Source organism: Trichechus manatus, unplaced genomic scaffold, assembly GCF_000243295.1.
Source record: "Trichechus manatus latirostris isolate Lorelei unplaced genomic scaffold, TriManLat1.0 scaffold00002, whole genome shotgun sequence".
Classification (NCBI taxonomy): Eukaryota; Metazoa; Chordata; class Mammalia; order Sirenia; family Trichechidae; genus Trichechus; species Trichechus manatus.
Window position 1 is genome coordinate 30,048,800 of NW_004443938.1, and position 17,828 is coordinate 30,066,627.

Genomic DNA, 17,828 nt, shown 5'->3' on the forward strand with positions numbered 1-17,828 from the left:
AGTTACAAATTAGTTTATTCTTGTAGGTAATTTATTGCTCCTAAATTATCACCTGCATGTATTTCTTCTTTTTTTTTAATTCTATAAATTTCTGATACCTACTGTCCATAATACTAGTGATTTTTAACGTACAATTTGATCTCCTGTAATGAGATATTATAATTTTTTTCTATATTATAAAGAATGATAGACTTTGGGATGTTAAAACTTGAATGAAATGAGGGGCAGGAGATTAAAAAAAAAAAGGAAAGAAAAATAGGCATATACATACTTACTGCCCTCAACCCCTTAGTCTTCCCTTAAAAATCTTCTTTCTCTAGCAGGAATACTAGTTCCCAAAAACTCAATATAATCATGGAACACAAAATATTACTAGCAGCTTCTTCACAGAAAATTCATTATTATGATGATCACATAAAGATTTTTTATTGTAATCTGGCTTAAAACAGGTAAGTTTCCTGATATTTTAATACGTATTATTTACATCATTTGTATGATGGCAAATTATTGTTTTAGGTTATTTCCTCTCCCTAACTTTTCCCTCTCCAACAAAGCATTTACTTCTACTAAGATACTGGGTTAGGTATCACCAGATTTTTCATTAAAATACCATAAATGTGGCCATTTGTACCAGAGTAGAAGACAAAGTAAAAAATATTTCTGAGTAAAATTTTAATGGACTAACTTGCTTTAAGAAGAAAATCTTACGTCTGTGTGGAGAAGGTTTTGGTTTTCTCTTTTTGTGGCAATTCTTAAAGTAGACTGATTTTTTTTAAATGAAAATCAAACTCACCAGCCAGGGTTTCCTAAATCTCTCCAGATATGTGCTATGTGGAACTTTTGCAAAAGTAGCTACTGAGACAAATAACCTTTTAAAATATGATAAGGTATAGGGAGAAGAAAATTATTTTGAATCTCTATTATTGTCAAGCATCTTTCTTCAAGCTTTTGTTTATGGAAGTCTCAGGTAAAATATTCAAATATATTGTAGACATATAATTAAAACAATGCTGGGGAACAGATTTAATGCAGATTATGAGGAGGTGGCAGAAAAAATACAAAAGTCTGCCTCTGGCAACAGCCAAATCTACCCAAAAGCAAATTCCAGGCCCACTACAAAAAGAATGTCTTCCCAGTAACGAATCAGAGTCTCATGCTAAAGAACAGAAAATGCCACTCCCAGATGTAATAATATAAATATATATAACTGACACAAGTTCAAGGACAGCTGAGTTTAATTCATGCAGACCAGGTTATTTAAACTTGTAAAACTGTTCAGGTATTTTAATGATCTTCCCTTAAAAAATGTCATATTCTTTAAAAAAAAAAACTCCTGAACTAAACATGATAATAATTCCTTTAGAAAATTTTTTCCACATAGATCTCATCAACTTAACGATCGACAGTGTGGAATGACTGACAGGAAATTGAAGTGTGAGAGGTCCAAGAGTTATTTCAGGATCCTCAGGATCTGCTGTGAACATTCTTTGATGTTAGTAGAGTAACTGACAAGGTACCACTAGATGGAGACCTAAAGCACACTTTTGGTATAATAGGAGTATTATTCTTTCCTTCTCTTAGGAAAATACTGCAAAATAGTAAAACTCAATATGTTTAATTACTGATGTTTCTGAAACATCCCAACAATTAAGGTATTTTTCTTTAAATTTTTAATTTAAATTTTTAATTTAAATTTTCCTGACTGACAATTCATTGTTTTTATCAACTAGCAAGGCATCCAATATTGAATTAAAAGAAAGAAAGCCATCGCTGTCGAGTCGATTCTGACTCATAGCGACCCTGTGAGACAGAGAAGAACTGCCTCCATAAAGTTTTCAAGGCTGTAAATCTTTACGGAAGCAGACTGCCACATCTTTCTCCAGAGGAGCAGTTGGTGGGTTTGAACTTCCGAACTTGTGGTTACAAGTCAAGAGCTTAACTATTGCACCACTGGGGTTCCCATCCAATATTGGACATAGCTAAATCAACGTATAAACATGGTACGCTCCCTAGAGTCATATTTCTTATTGCAAATTAAATATGTTTATATCACAAATAAGCTAGTATCTTATATTATAGAGTCTCCCGTGCTATGAATAATTTTCAAGTAGGCTCTTTCAGAAACCTCAGAGTAAGATTTTATGAATTTAGTAAAAAATTACTCAACAGTCTACTTTTTTCTACTTATTAAAAATGTTGAATTACATAGTAAACAATTATGAAAAATGTCCAAGAGTGAATCAGCAAAGCAAGATTTTTTTTTTTTAAAAAAAAGAAAGTCTACTGATGAGGATTTTGGGATTGCAGCAAAATACCCTGGTTAATCACTGTCATCGGAGAAAATGCACAATTAATATAAACTGAGGGGGGATTTTCCCTGTTGTCATAGTAGTCAAGTTGTCTTCTCTAATAGATGTAATTACTCCTGTGTTGTCTTACTGTAAGAGCTATTCACAAATCTTCATGTTTCCAAGAGACTTCAAAAGATGTACGTATTGTCCTAATAACAGCATCCATATAAAAAAAAATCATGATAGACATTTCATGAAAAAAAAGTATTTAAGTATATATCCATCCTCCAATCAGATAACTTTTTCAGCCATGCAGAACTTCCAAAAGGAAATCACTGTCTGCCCTTACAGACACGGTATCGAAACAGTACTACTTTCCCTATCTCTTCAATTAATCTTTCCTTTTTTTTTACTTTTTGACTTCTTAATAACACTGTCTTCAGAATTTCCTGGAGTATATAGAAATGACACTACTTTATCTACTGTTTATTAAAGGGTATGAAATACAGGTTTGAAAATATAGATGTTAAAATATAAACTAAATGTTACTTTAGATTCAAGATTATTTCTCTGACTGGTGATGAAGCAATTGTGAATATGACAGAGGCATTTACAATATGGCTGGAGTCCTGCTGATTTTACATACACAGTTCTTTAAGATATCTGGCATATAAAGCTAGATTGAGTGTTGGATTGATCCAAACATCCTGAGAACGAGTTTGTTATTCAAATAGCTACCCATACATGGGAAACTAAGTAATAAGCTAATAAAATAAGAGAGTTATAATTTGTACTGGTAAGCTAGGTTTTTAGAACAATGGATTTTAGAAAAATAAAGAACAATTAAGTTAGTCCTGACTTGGGTTGCTTGCACTGGCTTCAGTTTACTATTCAGTACCACTGGAGTGACATTTCAGGTATAGAAAATATGATTTGGAATAGAAATAATATTTAGTTCAGGAGCTTTTCTTGGAAATATAATGGAAAAGGCACAAAGGTTCATTCTTTGTGGGAATACCTAGGGTGATTATCCATTATATACTAAAATACTGTTTGTGAAAAGTAGATTAGAAGGTAAGATTTTCTTAGTATATAATCTGAGGCATTGGATAAAAGTTCTGCTGAAAATTATGAGGAGAACTTTACAGAGAAAAATAGGAATACATTATAAAAGCTGGGAAAATTGGCTTCCAGAAGATGCCAAGGTAAGTGAAACTTTTTGAGTGAAGTCTGAGAGAAAGATGATCTTCATACAAATTACCATTACCTCTCCTAAATCTTTGGTTGTCAAGAATTTACTTCTTCTCTGTCCCATCAAGTGGATGAATAGTTAGGTATTTAACTGAAGAATGCTATTTTCTCCCTTGGACATTTTTTAAGACACATTTACAGTTTTCTTTTAATTTTCTACATCACAATTGTAAATTAAATTACATTTTATAGAAAAATAGAAGATATTATGATATATTGTAGAAATATATCTGATAGTAAAACAGTCTCAACCCCTCCACCCTCTCTCCACCTGGACTACATTCCTGGTGGACTCAAGGTTCTTTGAGTTCAGAGTTAAAAAACTTAATGAAGTGGAGAACATATTTGACAGTTGTGCCTATATTTCTTACAGTGAATAAAATGGAATTCTCTAACCTATCAATCAATTTGACGGCATCTAACAAGTGAAAGAGTCATTCTCTTTTAAATTACTTCAAATTTGATCACATCAAAGAAAAACCCTAATTAGGTTATAGTCTGTCTCTAATACTTTTTTACTCTCCCTTTTAAAAAAGATAATGAAGCTTTCTGAGACTTGAGCAGGCAATACAGTATTTGGAGAATTCAATAACATTGTTTTCATCGTTTTTTTTCACATCCACTTTCTATTTTGTAACAAACTGTATTGGTGTCACTTTACCATAAAACCACAAAAACCAAATCCGTTGCGGTCGAATCGATTCTGACTCATAGGGACCCCCTACAGGACAGAGTAGAACTGCCCTCATAGGGTTTCCAAGGAGCGACTGGTGGATTCGAACTGCCAATCTTTTGGTTAGCAGCCAAGCTCTTAACCACTACACCACCAGGGCTCCGAAATTGCTCCATATACCATAATTTTTTTTTTTGCAAATAATGCACACACACATATAACGTGCATAGCACATCTAGGAAAATAATGTGCAAGTGGGTTGCATGGTTGGCAAAAACTTATTATTTGCATAAAAATATAGTAATTAAAATATTTAAGTAAAAGAGTGAGTCAATTTAGGAAAAAAAAAACTATTAAGCAAATAGTACAGGTACCTCATGGTTATGGTAAAAATTGTTAAGGTGGCACCCAAATTTGAGTATACACATTTGAGAATATTTCTACCACACATTAACCTTTGAATATTTTTAAATGCTAGTATTAATTTTTATCAAGAATCATCTGAATTAGATTCTATTTTTTCTTTAATGGAGTCAAAATAAACCATTTTATCTGATTCTAACATTTCCTTGCTTTGTTGAAACTCTGATGAAGGTTATGACGCAGAGAGAGATGGGCTGAACAAGGCTCTCTTCAAAAATGTCAGAAGTGACATGACTGAGTGAATACAGCCCCACTCCACCAAGTCAAGGACTCTGAAGCATCATATAAATGTTCTTGGGCAGCAGAGGATGTGCCAGTCCTGGAGGGAGAATGCCACAGAGGCTCTTTGTATGCTCATACAAAGACTGAAATACTGAGTTAGAATTATAATATTCCCATCTGCTGGCTGGAGGCCATGTGAAATATGCACTGGAAAATCCAGCTGCTGTTGCTTTCTTGGGGTTGCTGGAATTTTTGCTCCATCATAAATCTCTTTGGTGCAACTACCAGAATAACTATAAACACTTCTCTGAATCAGTGTCTTTATAACCCTAATGAAATTTATATCTACATTTAACGTAAAAAATTCCATACTTCCAATTTAAATATCCTTACAGAGGAAGTTGATGTAACCCCAAAGCCAAAAGAAAAAGCAAACTATGTGGGTTTCTTTCTGCTGAGTTTTGGGTCTCTAGTGATACATTACAGATGTCTTGGCCTCACGAGTTAAGTGACTGGGGTTGAGAAAATTCCTTTATTTCTAATATTTCATATTTGAGAATAATACTGTATTCACCTGATTGGAATGTCCCTGAATTAGAAGAAACCAAAGTCACAAACCCTGAATTACCAAAAGGCTATGTATGTGGTTCATACAGGTAGAGAATTAAATAATAAATCACATGGCTTTTTCCCCTGCTCATTTCTTACATTATACAACTGATATAGTTTCAAATTACAAATAATATAAATAGAAAAGTATATATGAAAAAAGACATAATGTGTTGGCAATTACTTGAATTTTTCTCATTCAAAAACTGATTTACGATTTAGCTGATATATAATCACATTCTCACCATTATTCTTCAACAAATAAAACAAAGGGCATTGCCATAGAAATTGATTAAAATGTCCGAAATGCCTGAGTATAAATAATGACTTCACTGAGATATTAAATGACGGAAGATTATTCAGTTTTGAAATTATAAAATTCTTTAAAAAACCTAGTTTCCTGAAGAGAACAATCTCACAAAACTATGAGACCTCTAACAGAATGGCTGTGTTCACAGATCTCTATTACAATGCAAACTAATTCCTTTTAATTAAATGTCTTTCTCTTAAAACTTCTTTTGAAAGAGATTTTCATTACAAGTATAGGAGAGTAGAACTGAAGGTATATTCATTCCACTGGTTATAAGGACAGGGTACTCAGAGAGTCAAGTAATATTTATTTTACTAGTCTTGCAAAGGTACAAACGTAACTAATGAATCTAAACATCTTGGATAACAGGCAAACTTGGCTGGAACAGTAGATACTCATCCTTTGAATACAATTTTTTATCACATCAGACATATTACAAATATAAAAGGTGATGATGATATCTTACCATTCTTTTGTTTATCGACTCTGTTAGTAACGGGCATGTTAGTGGTGACAGTGGGTGGTGTAGCACTAGGAGAGTTTACAGTAGCTGGTAATAAAGATCAGAAAGATGTAATTTTGCAAGGAGCACATGACAGTTAATATGGATGCGCAATCTACAATTAATATATATAGAGGAAGAATGGGAACCATTGCTTGGCACTGAATACAACAGACTCCCAGGTTATAATGCATAAAATGCAGCAATGCTTTCTTATGGCACATTAAGAATCAGTTTACATGCCCTTTGTTGTTATATTGTACAAAAGGTCCGGCTCTAGCACAAAGAGACTGGAGCAAAGACACTTAAGATTCTAAATGCAGGTCTGCCATTAGCAGGCTGATGACCACACAATAGATTAGTAAGCCTTTCTCAAACTCGGTTTCCTGAGTTTGCAAAATGAAACGGTTACAGAAGGCAGTTTAAAGAACCTACCAGCTTGAAAGTATCTAAACTATGTCAAGTCTTCCTGACACACTGAGACGAGAAAAATAAAATCTCAGAAGAAATCTTATTTCTCCTTGAGAAGATAAATGTAAAAAAAACAAACGGGAATAAAATGCATAGCCTAAGTCAACCATTTGAAGATACAAATAAGTTTACTAAAGTTGATGGATTAAAAAGGGTTTCACAAGGGCAAGCCTTACAGGGGAGACATTTTCAAAGCATTATGTCACAGCTATGGGTTTGATATTATTAAAACTCTGAAAGAGTTCAGAGTTTCAGATGAAAACTTCATGTAATGCTTTGATAACATCTTCCTAAGAGATTATGGAAGAGCCATAAAAGTAGTAAAATAAATGACACATGTAATTTATCCTTAGATTATTTTAGGATAACATTTGTAATAGATGTACATTCATATGTACAATCATCATTTATTTTTATATCACTCTTAATTTTACCAAAATTACCTACTGTTAGAACATTTAAGTGATTATGTAGAAAATTACCTTCTAAAAGACTCTCTATAAAATATTGAATTTTTTTATTCAAAATATGTATCCTTAACTAAGATCATTTTCCACCTCAAAGAAATATAAGAATGGGAAATCTTTTTAAAAGTCTTTATTTTTCTTTTATTATGAACAATCAATTATATTTATATTAATGTAAACTGTATCAATGAACAGGAAAATGTCTTTTGGACATTTAAGACATAAACCAAAAAAAAAAAAAAACCAAACTCCATTGCCATCGAGTTGATTCTGACTCATAGCGACACTATAGGACAGAGCAGAACTGCCCCATAGAGTTTCCAAGACTGTAATCTTTATGGAAGCTGACTGCCACAGCTTTCTCCTGCAGAGGCTGGTGGTTTTGAACCGCTGATCTTTTGGTTAGCAGCCAAGCGCTTAACCACTGTGCCACCAGGGCTCTTTTTTTTAAGACGAAGGAAATGAAGTCTTGATATCTGGTCCTTTTACGTATGAATCAGTATAATAGATAGCTCAGGTTAAAAGGAAAAAAAAAAAACAAAAACACATCAGATCTTGAACTCAACAAAAATAAGGTTTTTTTTTCTATTTCATATAACTATTTTAAAACCACAGAAAATACGACATGATGACATTTTCATAGGGTAGTGATCAATAATAATATTTGAGAAACTGTGTCTCGGAAAGGGCAACACCTTTCTGTTACACCCCTTCCTCTGCCTGCCCTATTCACCATACCTGAACCACAAAAGAGAGCTTATGTCTCTACATTTAGTCTCACTTGTAATCTGTCATCTTCATGATGTGATCCTCTTAATAAAAGATTCAGCTTCTACAAAGGCATGGTCATGATTCTTAATGTGGTACACAGAACATGCTACTTCATAAAGAAGCATTCAGTAGAATAAATAGATGAAAAAGGGTCACAGGTAATTAGAAGGAATAATGATAAAACTAAAGCATAATATTTTTATTATTATTTAATAATTGCATGACTTTAATTATATACTATTTAGCATATTAACTATTTAGTACATAATATATAATTAAAACAGTGACAATAATATCATTATGCTTCATAATATTTAATTTAATTATATTATATTAGCTTAATAGATATATTTTTATCTTAGTATTTAAGTTATATTTCACATCATAAATTGCCTCATACCCTTGTCTTACACTTAATTGAGTATTCAACTTTATTGTACCATTTTCCACCTGTTTTATGGACATGAATACTTCTTTGGAATACTGTCTGATGGTATTTTTACTGGATCAGTGCAACGTTCTCGAGAAGAAATAGAGGGAAAAAATAAAATAAACCCCTATTCAATAGCATATAATCATTCACATTTAAAAAACTCAGTGCTTTAAGGAAATGTGGTCATCCAGTGTGTAAATGCCTTCTTTCTCCACTGTGTATGTACTGTGCACCCACACAACTAGAACACATCCAGAAATTCTTCTGTTTTACTGGTTTCTGGCTTTTCCAGTGAAAGCTAAGATCAAAATCAAAACAGTGACAACTACATTATCCAAAACAGGAAACAGAGAGACTTCTGAGGAAGACGTCGTCTCCCTACCTTGGCAGAGGGTCCCCAGATCCGCACAGTTGGCTAGCTCTGCTGCTGGGAGTGGGATCAAGTAGGAACCTTAATCAACAGAGAGAGGTTATACAAGTTTGACTTATGATCTAGTGACATTATCCAAACAAAATCATGAGTCATATGGTTGGTGTACCAGGAGCCAGGGGAGAGTCCACTAGTACTGCTCCAACATCGTGAACGTCACGTAAGTTCTCTGTGCCTTAATCTTCTCAAGCGTAAAGTAAAAGTGTTGAAATTGCCCTCAAAATCTTCAATTTTATGGGGCATACACACATGAAAGGATAAGAAGTGGTATTGCCTCTTAAAGTTTGTTAAAAGCATGGTGCCTTTTTGCATAATAATTTATAAGGCTCTGGTGGAAACTCATACAATGAAATAATCAAGGATTCGTTTGAAAAGTGAACTTAGACATTATTAATTACTCATCAAAGGCATATTTTTGGTTCATTGGCACTAGCATATGCTATTTGCAATTCTAAGAGTGTTTTTGTGACTTCAATTCAGGTTCTCTTTTTATCTCAAGCTTTTATTGACACCCTCAGTGGGAAACAAGTTTTGAGCTGATTTTCTACTAGGAATTTTTAACTAGGTGGGTTTTCTCTGTTGCACTACATCTTCCTCTGACAATTAACAAACTTTCACAGACTGAGGCTTGGGGAACATTGACTCAACTTATCACAAACCATCATTCACTATGAATAAAGACACAGGAGTAAATACAAATAAATGTTTTGTTTTTAAACTTTAAAGGACATTTCTGTAATAGTGATTTTATCCTCAGTTTAAACATTTCCCCAAACGTTCCTGTGGGAACAGCACGTGAAGACAGAACAGGTGCGTGAGCTAACAAATGATGTCTAATTAGGTAAATGGACGTATGTAAGCAGAAAGTATCCCAACTGTTTAACAGCATACCAGTAGGCATAATTTTGCCATTCTTGACGGCCTTAGGCACCTGGCCCACGGAAGGAATCATATTGTATAAGAAAGGTCCAATCCTACAGGCAGGTCTGAGACATTAATTGTCCAGATGCTCTCATCGTCAATCAAGCTTACCCTGTTCGTTCAATAAACACTGACTCACTGCCTACAATGTGTAAGGCACAGGGGCTAGGAGACAATGTCGCTCCTCTCAGGGAGCTCCTGTCTGGTAAGTCAGAGAGGTATGAGTGGGAGTTAATGGGAGATGATTTCATACTTCTCTGAGTACTGTAAATGAAGTGCTCAGAGGGTGATAGTGACCCTAAGAAGGAAGTGATCAGAGAAGGGTAAACAGGAAAATTATCAAAAAGAAGGAGACCTGTGGGGCATATGAGGGGTCACTACATTGATCTGGGGTAAAGTAGAAGTGAGTATTACTAGCAGACAGAATAGCTGCAACTTATGCCAAGGAAGCACTGAAAAGTTCTAGAAACTCAAGTAACTTGACATTACTGGCATATCATAATTGCAGAAAATTGGTAGGAGGTATGGAGATATAGGTAATGGGTAGCTTGTGAAGGGCCTTATTAGAATATAAGCACCAGCAGTTCAAGGACCCTGTGTCTTTCGTCAGTGGTGTACACCCCACACATAGTAGGTGGGTGCTCAATCATTACTGAATAAATTATTGAGTACATTATTAATGACTCCTAAAAGTTAGAACTCTGTCTTAACATCAATAGGAAAAAATGAAGGGAAGTTAGGTGAGAAAATTAGATTTATATTTTAAAACAATCACGTTTCATATACCACAACCAACTGAAAGAGAAGACATACGGGAAGCAGGAATAACACTAATAATTCAGGCTTGATATCATGAGTCAATGAGGATGGAAAGGAAGAGACAGATAGAACTGTAAGATTTAGTGACTAACTGGACAACAGGGAAAGAAAATGAAGAACAGAAGATGTCTTCATGATTTCTAACTTGAGAAACTAGTATATAATGGTATCATAAAAGACAGAAAATACGGGAAGAAGAGCAAACTCAGATGTGGTGGGGTAAATAGTTCGGACGTGGAAACGGTGGTGTCTGTGTCACATTTAGATACATGGATTGTTGTACATGTTTTTGAAAAAAGTCTAGCCAGGAAATACTCAACAAAAGCTGTAGATATGTCTGGGATCTCCAGGGCTAGAGGGTAGATTAAAAAGAGAACAGATGGAACCATAGAGATTCCTATGCTGAAGTATCAGATATAAGAAAAAGAGCTAAGGACCTGAGAAGGTAAAGGTGGGATTGTAGAAGGTAATACTGCAGAATTCCAGTGAAGGAAGTTTCATGGAGGGTGAGGCTATATCAAGTACACCAGAAAGGTAAAAAATGATAAAGATGGAGAAGACCTTTAACTTTGCAGTTGGAATTCTGGTAGAAGTTTTAGAGAGATTAGTTTCAGTAGCTTGGAAGTGATGAAATCTAGACTGCTGAGGTTTAAGGAAGAAGAGGAAACTTGGCTGTGAAACGAAGTAGAGAAATAAGGAGGTAGCTAGAAGGGGATTTTTTAAAGATTGAAGTCTTAACCACGTACACTATGAGAAAAGAGCACTTGAGGAAGCAGAGGTTGAAGCTACAGAGCCAGCCTCAGACAGAACTGAGGTAGAATTTTATCTTGGGTGTCTTCTGCCCATTATTTTGTTCCCATCATACTTAACTTATGCCCCCTTCTTACAGAATCTTATTTCTTCAAAAGGTACTAATATTTTAGTAAGGGACTTTGAAAACTAAAAAGCCTTTAAAACCCAAAGTGACTGATGAAATCTCAGCCACTGTGACATTCAACAGAGGGGACCCTTGCATGGTGTTTCTGTGCTTCTCAAATTACACGTAGTGTTGGCAGTCAGAGGCTCCCTAGGCCATGTCTGGCACTGATACAATATCTCTGGAAGACAAAGGGAGATAAGGGGACTATGTTGTGAGAAAGAAGTTTTTAGGCTAATGACATTTCTATTACAGTATATTAAAGAGCTTAGAGGTGGAAATAAGGAATGAAAATCAGAACAACTATGATCTGGAGCAAGATATTTAACAATTTTCTTGACTATTTCCTCAGTTTCATTGTATGGGAACAATCATAAATTTAATTACGTGACATGCTTATCATGGAAAACTGTAAGAGTTGCTTCACAATATTTTATTAGTTGTTTAAGGGTCAAGTTCCTTCTGGGCACTTCTAGTTCAGTAAATTGACACTGCTCTATAAATCCTCAACAAGCCTTATTTTACTGTGATCCGATATGGCAATAGAAATTTGAAGATTTGATGAAAATGGTGTAAATAAAAGTAACAGATTTAATTAGAAGGAAATTATATTGATAAATGCAATTTTATATCACAAATACACCAATTTATGTAAATACACAAAATGTAAAAAGTATACAAATTTTTATTTGTACACAGTTACATTTTCAGCAACTAGAAAAGTCACTTCTCACACTCGATTTTCCTGGGATAGTAGATTTACAAACCAGGAAACTGGTAAAGGAGTACAGGCAACCCTCTCTCCTAGATGGTGATATATTATTACCAATGAATTGTCTTCAGAATGTGACCTATGTGTGTTCCTTGATTTTTGTGGATATCACAAAGGTGTTTAAAGGTGTTTAGTTAATATTAATGGCAAAATTTAGAGCTGGATTTTCTTGAAAAAAATGTAATTGCTGAATACAGGAAGTTGATGAAAATCTGTAAACCTGTTCATTTCTCTCCTATACCTGTCATTCTTCTTCCAAAATCATGCTAGTAAAATGGTTCACTATTTTTATACAAGTTGTGCTAAAAAACACTGATGTATAACCAACGATTTATCTCACATCCTGCTTAACGATAATCCAAACAGTAGCAGTGTAAACCCTCACACTAAGTTGCAACAACAGAAAAAAAATTCAATTCTCTCTTTGTAGTTGTTACTAAGATGAAATTTACATTTTTCATAAATAAATATATTTTAAATAAAATTATTTCTGGAAGTGATTTATGGAGTTAGGGCATCTTCAAAGAGTGAAGTACTTTATAAAGGGTTTATCTTTATTTTATTATTTAAAAAATGATTTAGTAATCTAAAAACAATACACCCAATAATTTGGGGGCCAATAATCAATCAGAATTTTACAGAAGGAAAGGACAAAACTGCAATAACAGAAAATGCATGAAAGGGTAGGAATCCAAAAGCTGATAAAGCCTTATGAACTAGGTATAATATTCTGGAGGTAAAAATAAAAGTCAGTACAAATCTAAAAATTTTTAGTAAAGAATAACAAAGTTGGTTACATACGAACCATGCCTTATCTCCACACCACAGTGGCTAATAAATAGAAGTGCTTAATAAATGCTTGTTACATAAATCTGACTTGTTTGAACTTGGACTATTCATTGAATTAAACTGTACCACTCCTCAGGAAAGAGCAGTCATCAGTAAAATAAATAAAAATGGTACAGATGGTACTGTCTGTTCTTTGTGAAAATTGATGGAAATTAGCCAGTGTCTAAACTTGAATTATAACACAGGCAGATACTTGTGCCTATAATTAAAGGGTCCACTAAGAAAACTGTCTATCCAAGGAGGTCTTAAAACTAAATGTTTAATGAAACAGTTCTAAGAAAAATAATGTTGCTATAAAAGGAAAAAAAAATACTGCTAAATAAAACATTTCTTTTTGAAAAAAAGGACAGACAAGGAAAGATTAACCATGTAAAAAAAAAAAAAAAAACAAACCTGTTGTAAATTTCTTAAGCTATAATCCCAAATATGATTAGAAAAGTATAGGAAAATAAATGCAACTCTGAAAATGTTGAAACACTTACTAATAAAAAATATAACTTATTAAGGCTAGGACAGTTAATATTTGAAACAAATGACAGGACATTTTAATATTAAAAGCAGTCAGTTCTGTTCCACTGTCTTACTTAGCAATTAGCTTTTGACAAAGCTATTAATTTTCTATCATAAGTTGATCCTGAAATAAAAGCTCATGTTTAACCGACATTGTCAGTCCAATGGAATATTAGGAATGAAATTCTATTTTGCCATTGGCTACTGTACCAACCATTAGTTTGCTGGAAACTGCTATTACCCTAAACAGCAAGCTACAATGTCTTGGAAAAAAGAAAGGTTAAAATGTTAACAGAGCACACTTTTTTTTCATTTACTGAAGTTCTGCTTAGCTAACAGGCCCAGATATGATCTCTGTTACAAGTATTTCCTGTCAGTTAATAAGTGACTTAGGTTCTTCAACTCCCAAAGCTTATGATTAAGCAGCAGGAAATTCCCCTATTACTACTCCTGAAACACATTCCAGGACATATGAATGTACAGAATAGGGTGTTCAGTATCATCTTGGAATGTCAAGAAGGCGACAATAAAAACTGAAGGGTGTATTTTACCACCATAAAATAAATAAATAAATGGACTCAAATATATTGACTCCGTTAAGGTCGTGCTTTTCCATTGACTGAAATCATTTTGAAACCGACTGATGATTAAGCTACGTGAGTAAGCAAGTATGTGATGCATTCTGGTAACCTTAAGGTTTTGGAAAGGAGTCTTAAAGAGCATGTTAAAGAAAACAGGGGGACTCTCAGATGAAAACACTGGACAAGGAGACAGCAGACATGAGCTTTAGCCCACTAACTGCCTCCAGCCTGGACAAGCCATTTATTTTTTTCTAGGCTTCAGTTTTATGTCTATATGAAGAGAAGGGTGTGCCCTAGATTGGGACTCCCAAAAATAAATGCCTGGAGGGGCTAGAGGCAGTCTAAGCCAGAAAGGGGGCTGATGTGCATGAGAAGAATATGGGAGTGGTAAAGGCTAAAGCCCCTTCAAAAGCAGCAGTCACCACTTAGCTATCAAATCTTAGCTTGAAAGAGGATACGGGTGACTATCACTAGCTCTTATAAAACTCTGTAGTCTCCTTCTGGATAGGGTCATAATCTACCCTCTCTCCAACAACCCAGAAGGAAATATCTCTCAAATGACGTCACTAGTAGCTTGCTCAACATCTGCAGGAGTGCCGTGGACCACACAGAGAGGTGGGTGACCCACAGGGAAAGGTAGGTAACAGGAGAATTCCAGGCTAGAAGGACAGGGCACAGGCTCAAGAAGCTGGGGAGATTAGCCTCAGGTCTCCCCAGTTTGTTCAAAGTGTTGGAAATGAATTTCTGACAAAATTTCCTCCAAAGTCAAACACAAATTACTGCTGAATACGAGGCCTCTTCTTCCCTCTTTTACTGAAAGTTATTTCTGTGCCTAAAGAATATATATTATCAACAGCTTGTATCTAGTCACATGACCTTCAAAATCAATAATGGAGATGCTACGTTTTAATCAGTCCTATAGTAAAATAAGGACTTCCAGAATTAACTATGTACATGGAGAAAAACTGACGGAAGTCTATTTTAATTTAATTTTTGTTACATAGAATTACTTCCCTAAATACTCTGCATTCAGCCACTTCCAATAATATCACGTATAAAGTTTCTCAAAGATCAACCAAAAAGAGAAGAGTATCTGAAACAAATGACAAATGCTCACTTTCAAACCAATGGAGGAAAAACTTCAAAGACAAAATTGATGATTGATTATCGAGATTTTTCCATAAAATAAACAGTTTTAATACTTAACACGGGCTAGATAAGTATCATTCTTTTAGGTGGTAGTTGTTTATTTAAATAATGTAATTGAAATTTCACTCCAGGATGATAAAGATCAGCTTGTTACTATGAATGGCTGAGCAGATCACATTTTAAAAATTAAAATAGCTCGTTAACAACAATTATCTATGTACGTGTGTGTGCGCGCGTGTGTGTGTGTGGATAAAATTTCTTGTTGGCAAATACATTCATAAAACAATGCTGAAAGACATGGGTGAATATGCCACAGACTTACCACAGCTCAGGTTGTTTTCAGCCTTCAGAGCTAGGGTTGGGATATTCCAGAAATCATTCTGCCAGTCAACCACATTTCCTTTCACATTACAGCTGAGATTGGAGAGGATTTTGGAATTCATGGTAAAATTCCAAAGTCGAAAGTTATAAATGTCCCCTTTTAGAGAGGCAATTTCATTTTGATTGGAGCCCAACAACAATTTCCCACTCCCAGGAATAACTCTGTTAATGGTAGAATCACATGGAACCATTTCATAGTTTCTTTTGAAATAGACACCAACAGAGCCCAAGGAATTATTCCAAACAATGCAGAGCTGCTCAAAGCTTTCTGTGAAAACGTCTTCATTTTCCTTGTCAGGTAACACACTATTAAGGAAACACCTCAAGCCAGAGATAGTTAGAAAGTAGCCACTCTGGTCCTTTCCAAAACTGAGTAATTGTGTGAAGGATGCATCTGAGTAGGAGAAAGCTGTCCAGTCATTGGCTTCATTGCCAATTTTGGTTGCTTCAAAGCAGAGTGAGAAAGCGCTGAGCTCTGGAATGGAGACACTTTTTGCAACAGATACCTGGTAAGCATCTAGCGTCTGGGGCAAAATAACCTTTTGATTCCTTAAGGACACAGCAACTATAACAAAACATAATAGCAGAGAGAGAATGTTAATTCCAGAACATTGCCTAACGAGACGTAAAAAGTCTGATATACCAGACCACTTCATCACTCTACTAATTAACGTTTTACTCATTCCCCTTTATTTCTGTCAACCCTCTCTATCATCAACCCATTACCAATAGCGTTATACCAATAGTAATAACAATGAGAAGAATAATAGATACTACTTATTGATATCGTATGTGTCAGGCATTGTTGAGTTCTTCTATAAGCATTATCTCATAGAGTCCATCATACAATAACTCTGCATATTAACTTACTGATGTCTTCATTTAATAAATGAGGAAACTGTGATTCAAGGAAGTCGAATGTCATGAGGAATTAAACAAAAAAACCTAGCATTCTAAGTTATTTTGCCTGACTCCAAAGTCCATGAACATTCCCTTATAACACACTGACCTATAACTTAATTTTTAAACTTTTCTACTCTCCACATATACAAGGAATAACTCTATGATAAAAACATGGCTTTAATTAAAATTTCTAGTTAAAAATATAAAGATGGAATTTAATAGAATCATGGATTTTAGTCTACTTTAAAAAATAAAATTGTTATTTTATTAAATTGTATTTGAAAGGATGCTTAGCAATATGAATCCACTATTCTACATGCATTAAAAATCAAAAAGTGCGGAAGGCATTGTATCTGTCAACATATTATTAGTGGTTATGGCTGGGTGGTGGATGTATAAACCCGTTGCCATCAAGTCAATTCCTACTCATAGTGGACAGAGTAGAACTGTCCTATAGGGTTTCCAAGGAGCAGCTGGTGGATTCAAACTGTCGACATTTTGGTTAGCAGCCGAGCTCTTAACCACTGCGCCATCAACTTCCTTCTATTTTTTATTTCCAAATTTCCTATATTTTATAATTCTTAAAATATTAATTAAAAAAATTAAAGCATGTGTGTTTTAATTGACCACACATATACCTAAAGTCCATCATACAGTAAATAACTCCATAAGTAAAAACACAATTTACACTACTAATGGGCAGCCACTGTCATAGTTGTGCCTTTCGTTTTTGTTTTCTCTTTTTGTACATGGCATCTATTTAGGAAGCTCATGAGTTTAAAAAAAAAAAAAAAAAAGAGTATAACGAAACCTCATAGTCTTGAATCTTGAAAAAGTTTTCCTTAACCAAAGACAGGTTTGGAAAGAATATTTAAATGTTATTATGTGCAGAATCTGGAAATTATATTTTAATAAAAATATGTTTTATTTCCCTTAATTAGTCATTTTCAGGGGATTTTCCTTGAGTTACATTATTAGCTTAAGTTATTAATAGCCCTTTTCATTTTAATTTACAGGCTAATTTTCTATCTTTGTCTCTTAACAGAGTGCTTTAAAAGGGCAACATCCTAACAGCCCAAAATAAATGGATTTCTAAATAGGGATGTCTTAAATTGTCAGTGGAGAGATGTTAGAATTACAGATTTTAATTATTATCAGTGTAATATCTATTATA

General features: G+C 34.2%; 1 protein-coding gene across 4 annotated transcripts in view; it reads right to left on the minus strand.

Moving 5' to 3' along the window:
• Positions 1 to 17,828, minus strand: part of ADGRG6 (adhesion G protein-coupled receptor G6) — a 157,437-nt gene that overhangs the window by 70,497 nt on the left and 69,112 nt on the right. For all 4 annotated transcript variants that reach the window (XM_023729619.1, XM_023729625.1, XM_023729607.1 and 1 more), the window contains exons 4-6: positions 15,693 to 16,316; positions 8,806 to 8,874; positions 6,246 to 6,329 (exon numbers count right to left, since the gene is read on the minus strand). In XM_023729619.1, coding sequence (XP_023585387.1) covers positions 6,246 to 6,329; positions 8,806 to 8,874; positions 15,693 to 16,316 — 777 coding nt within the window. The remainder of the gene's footprint in view (positions 1 to 6,245; positions 6,330 to 8,805; positions 8,875 to 15,692; positions 16,317 to 17,828) is intronic.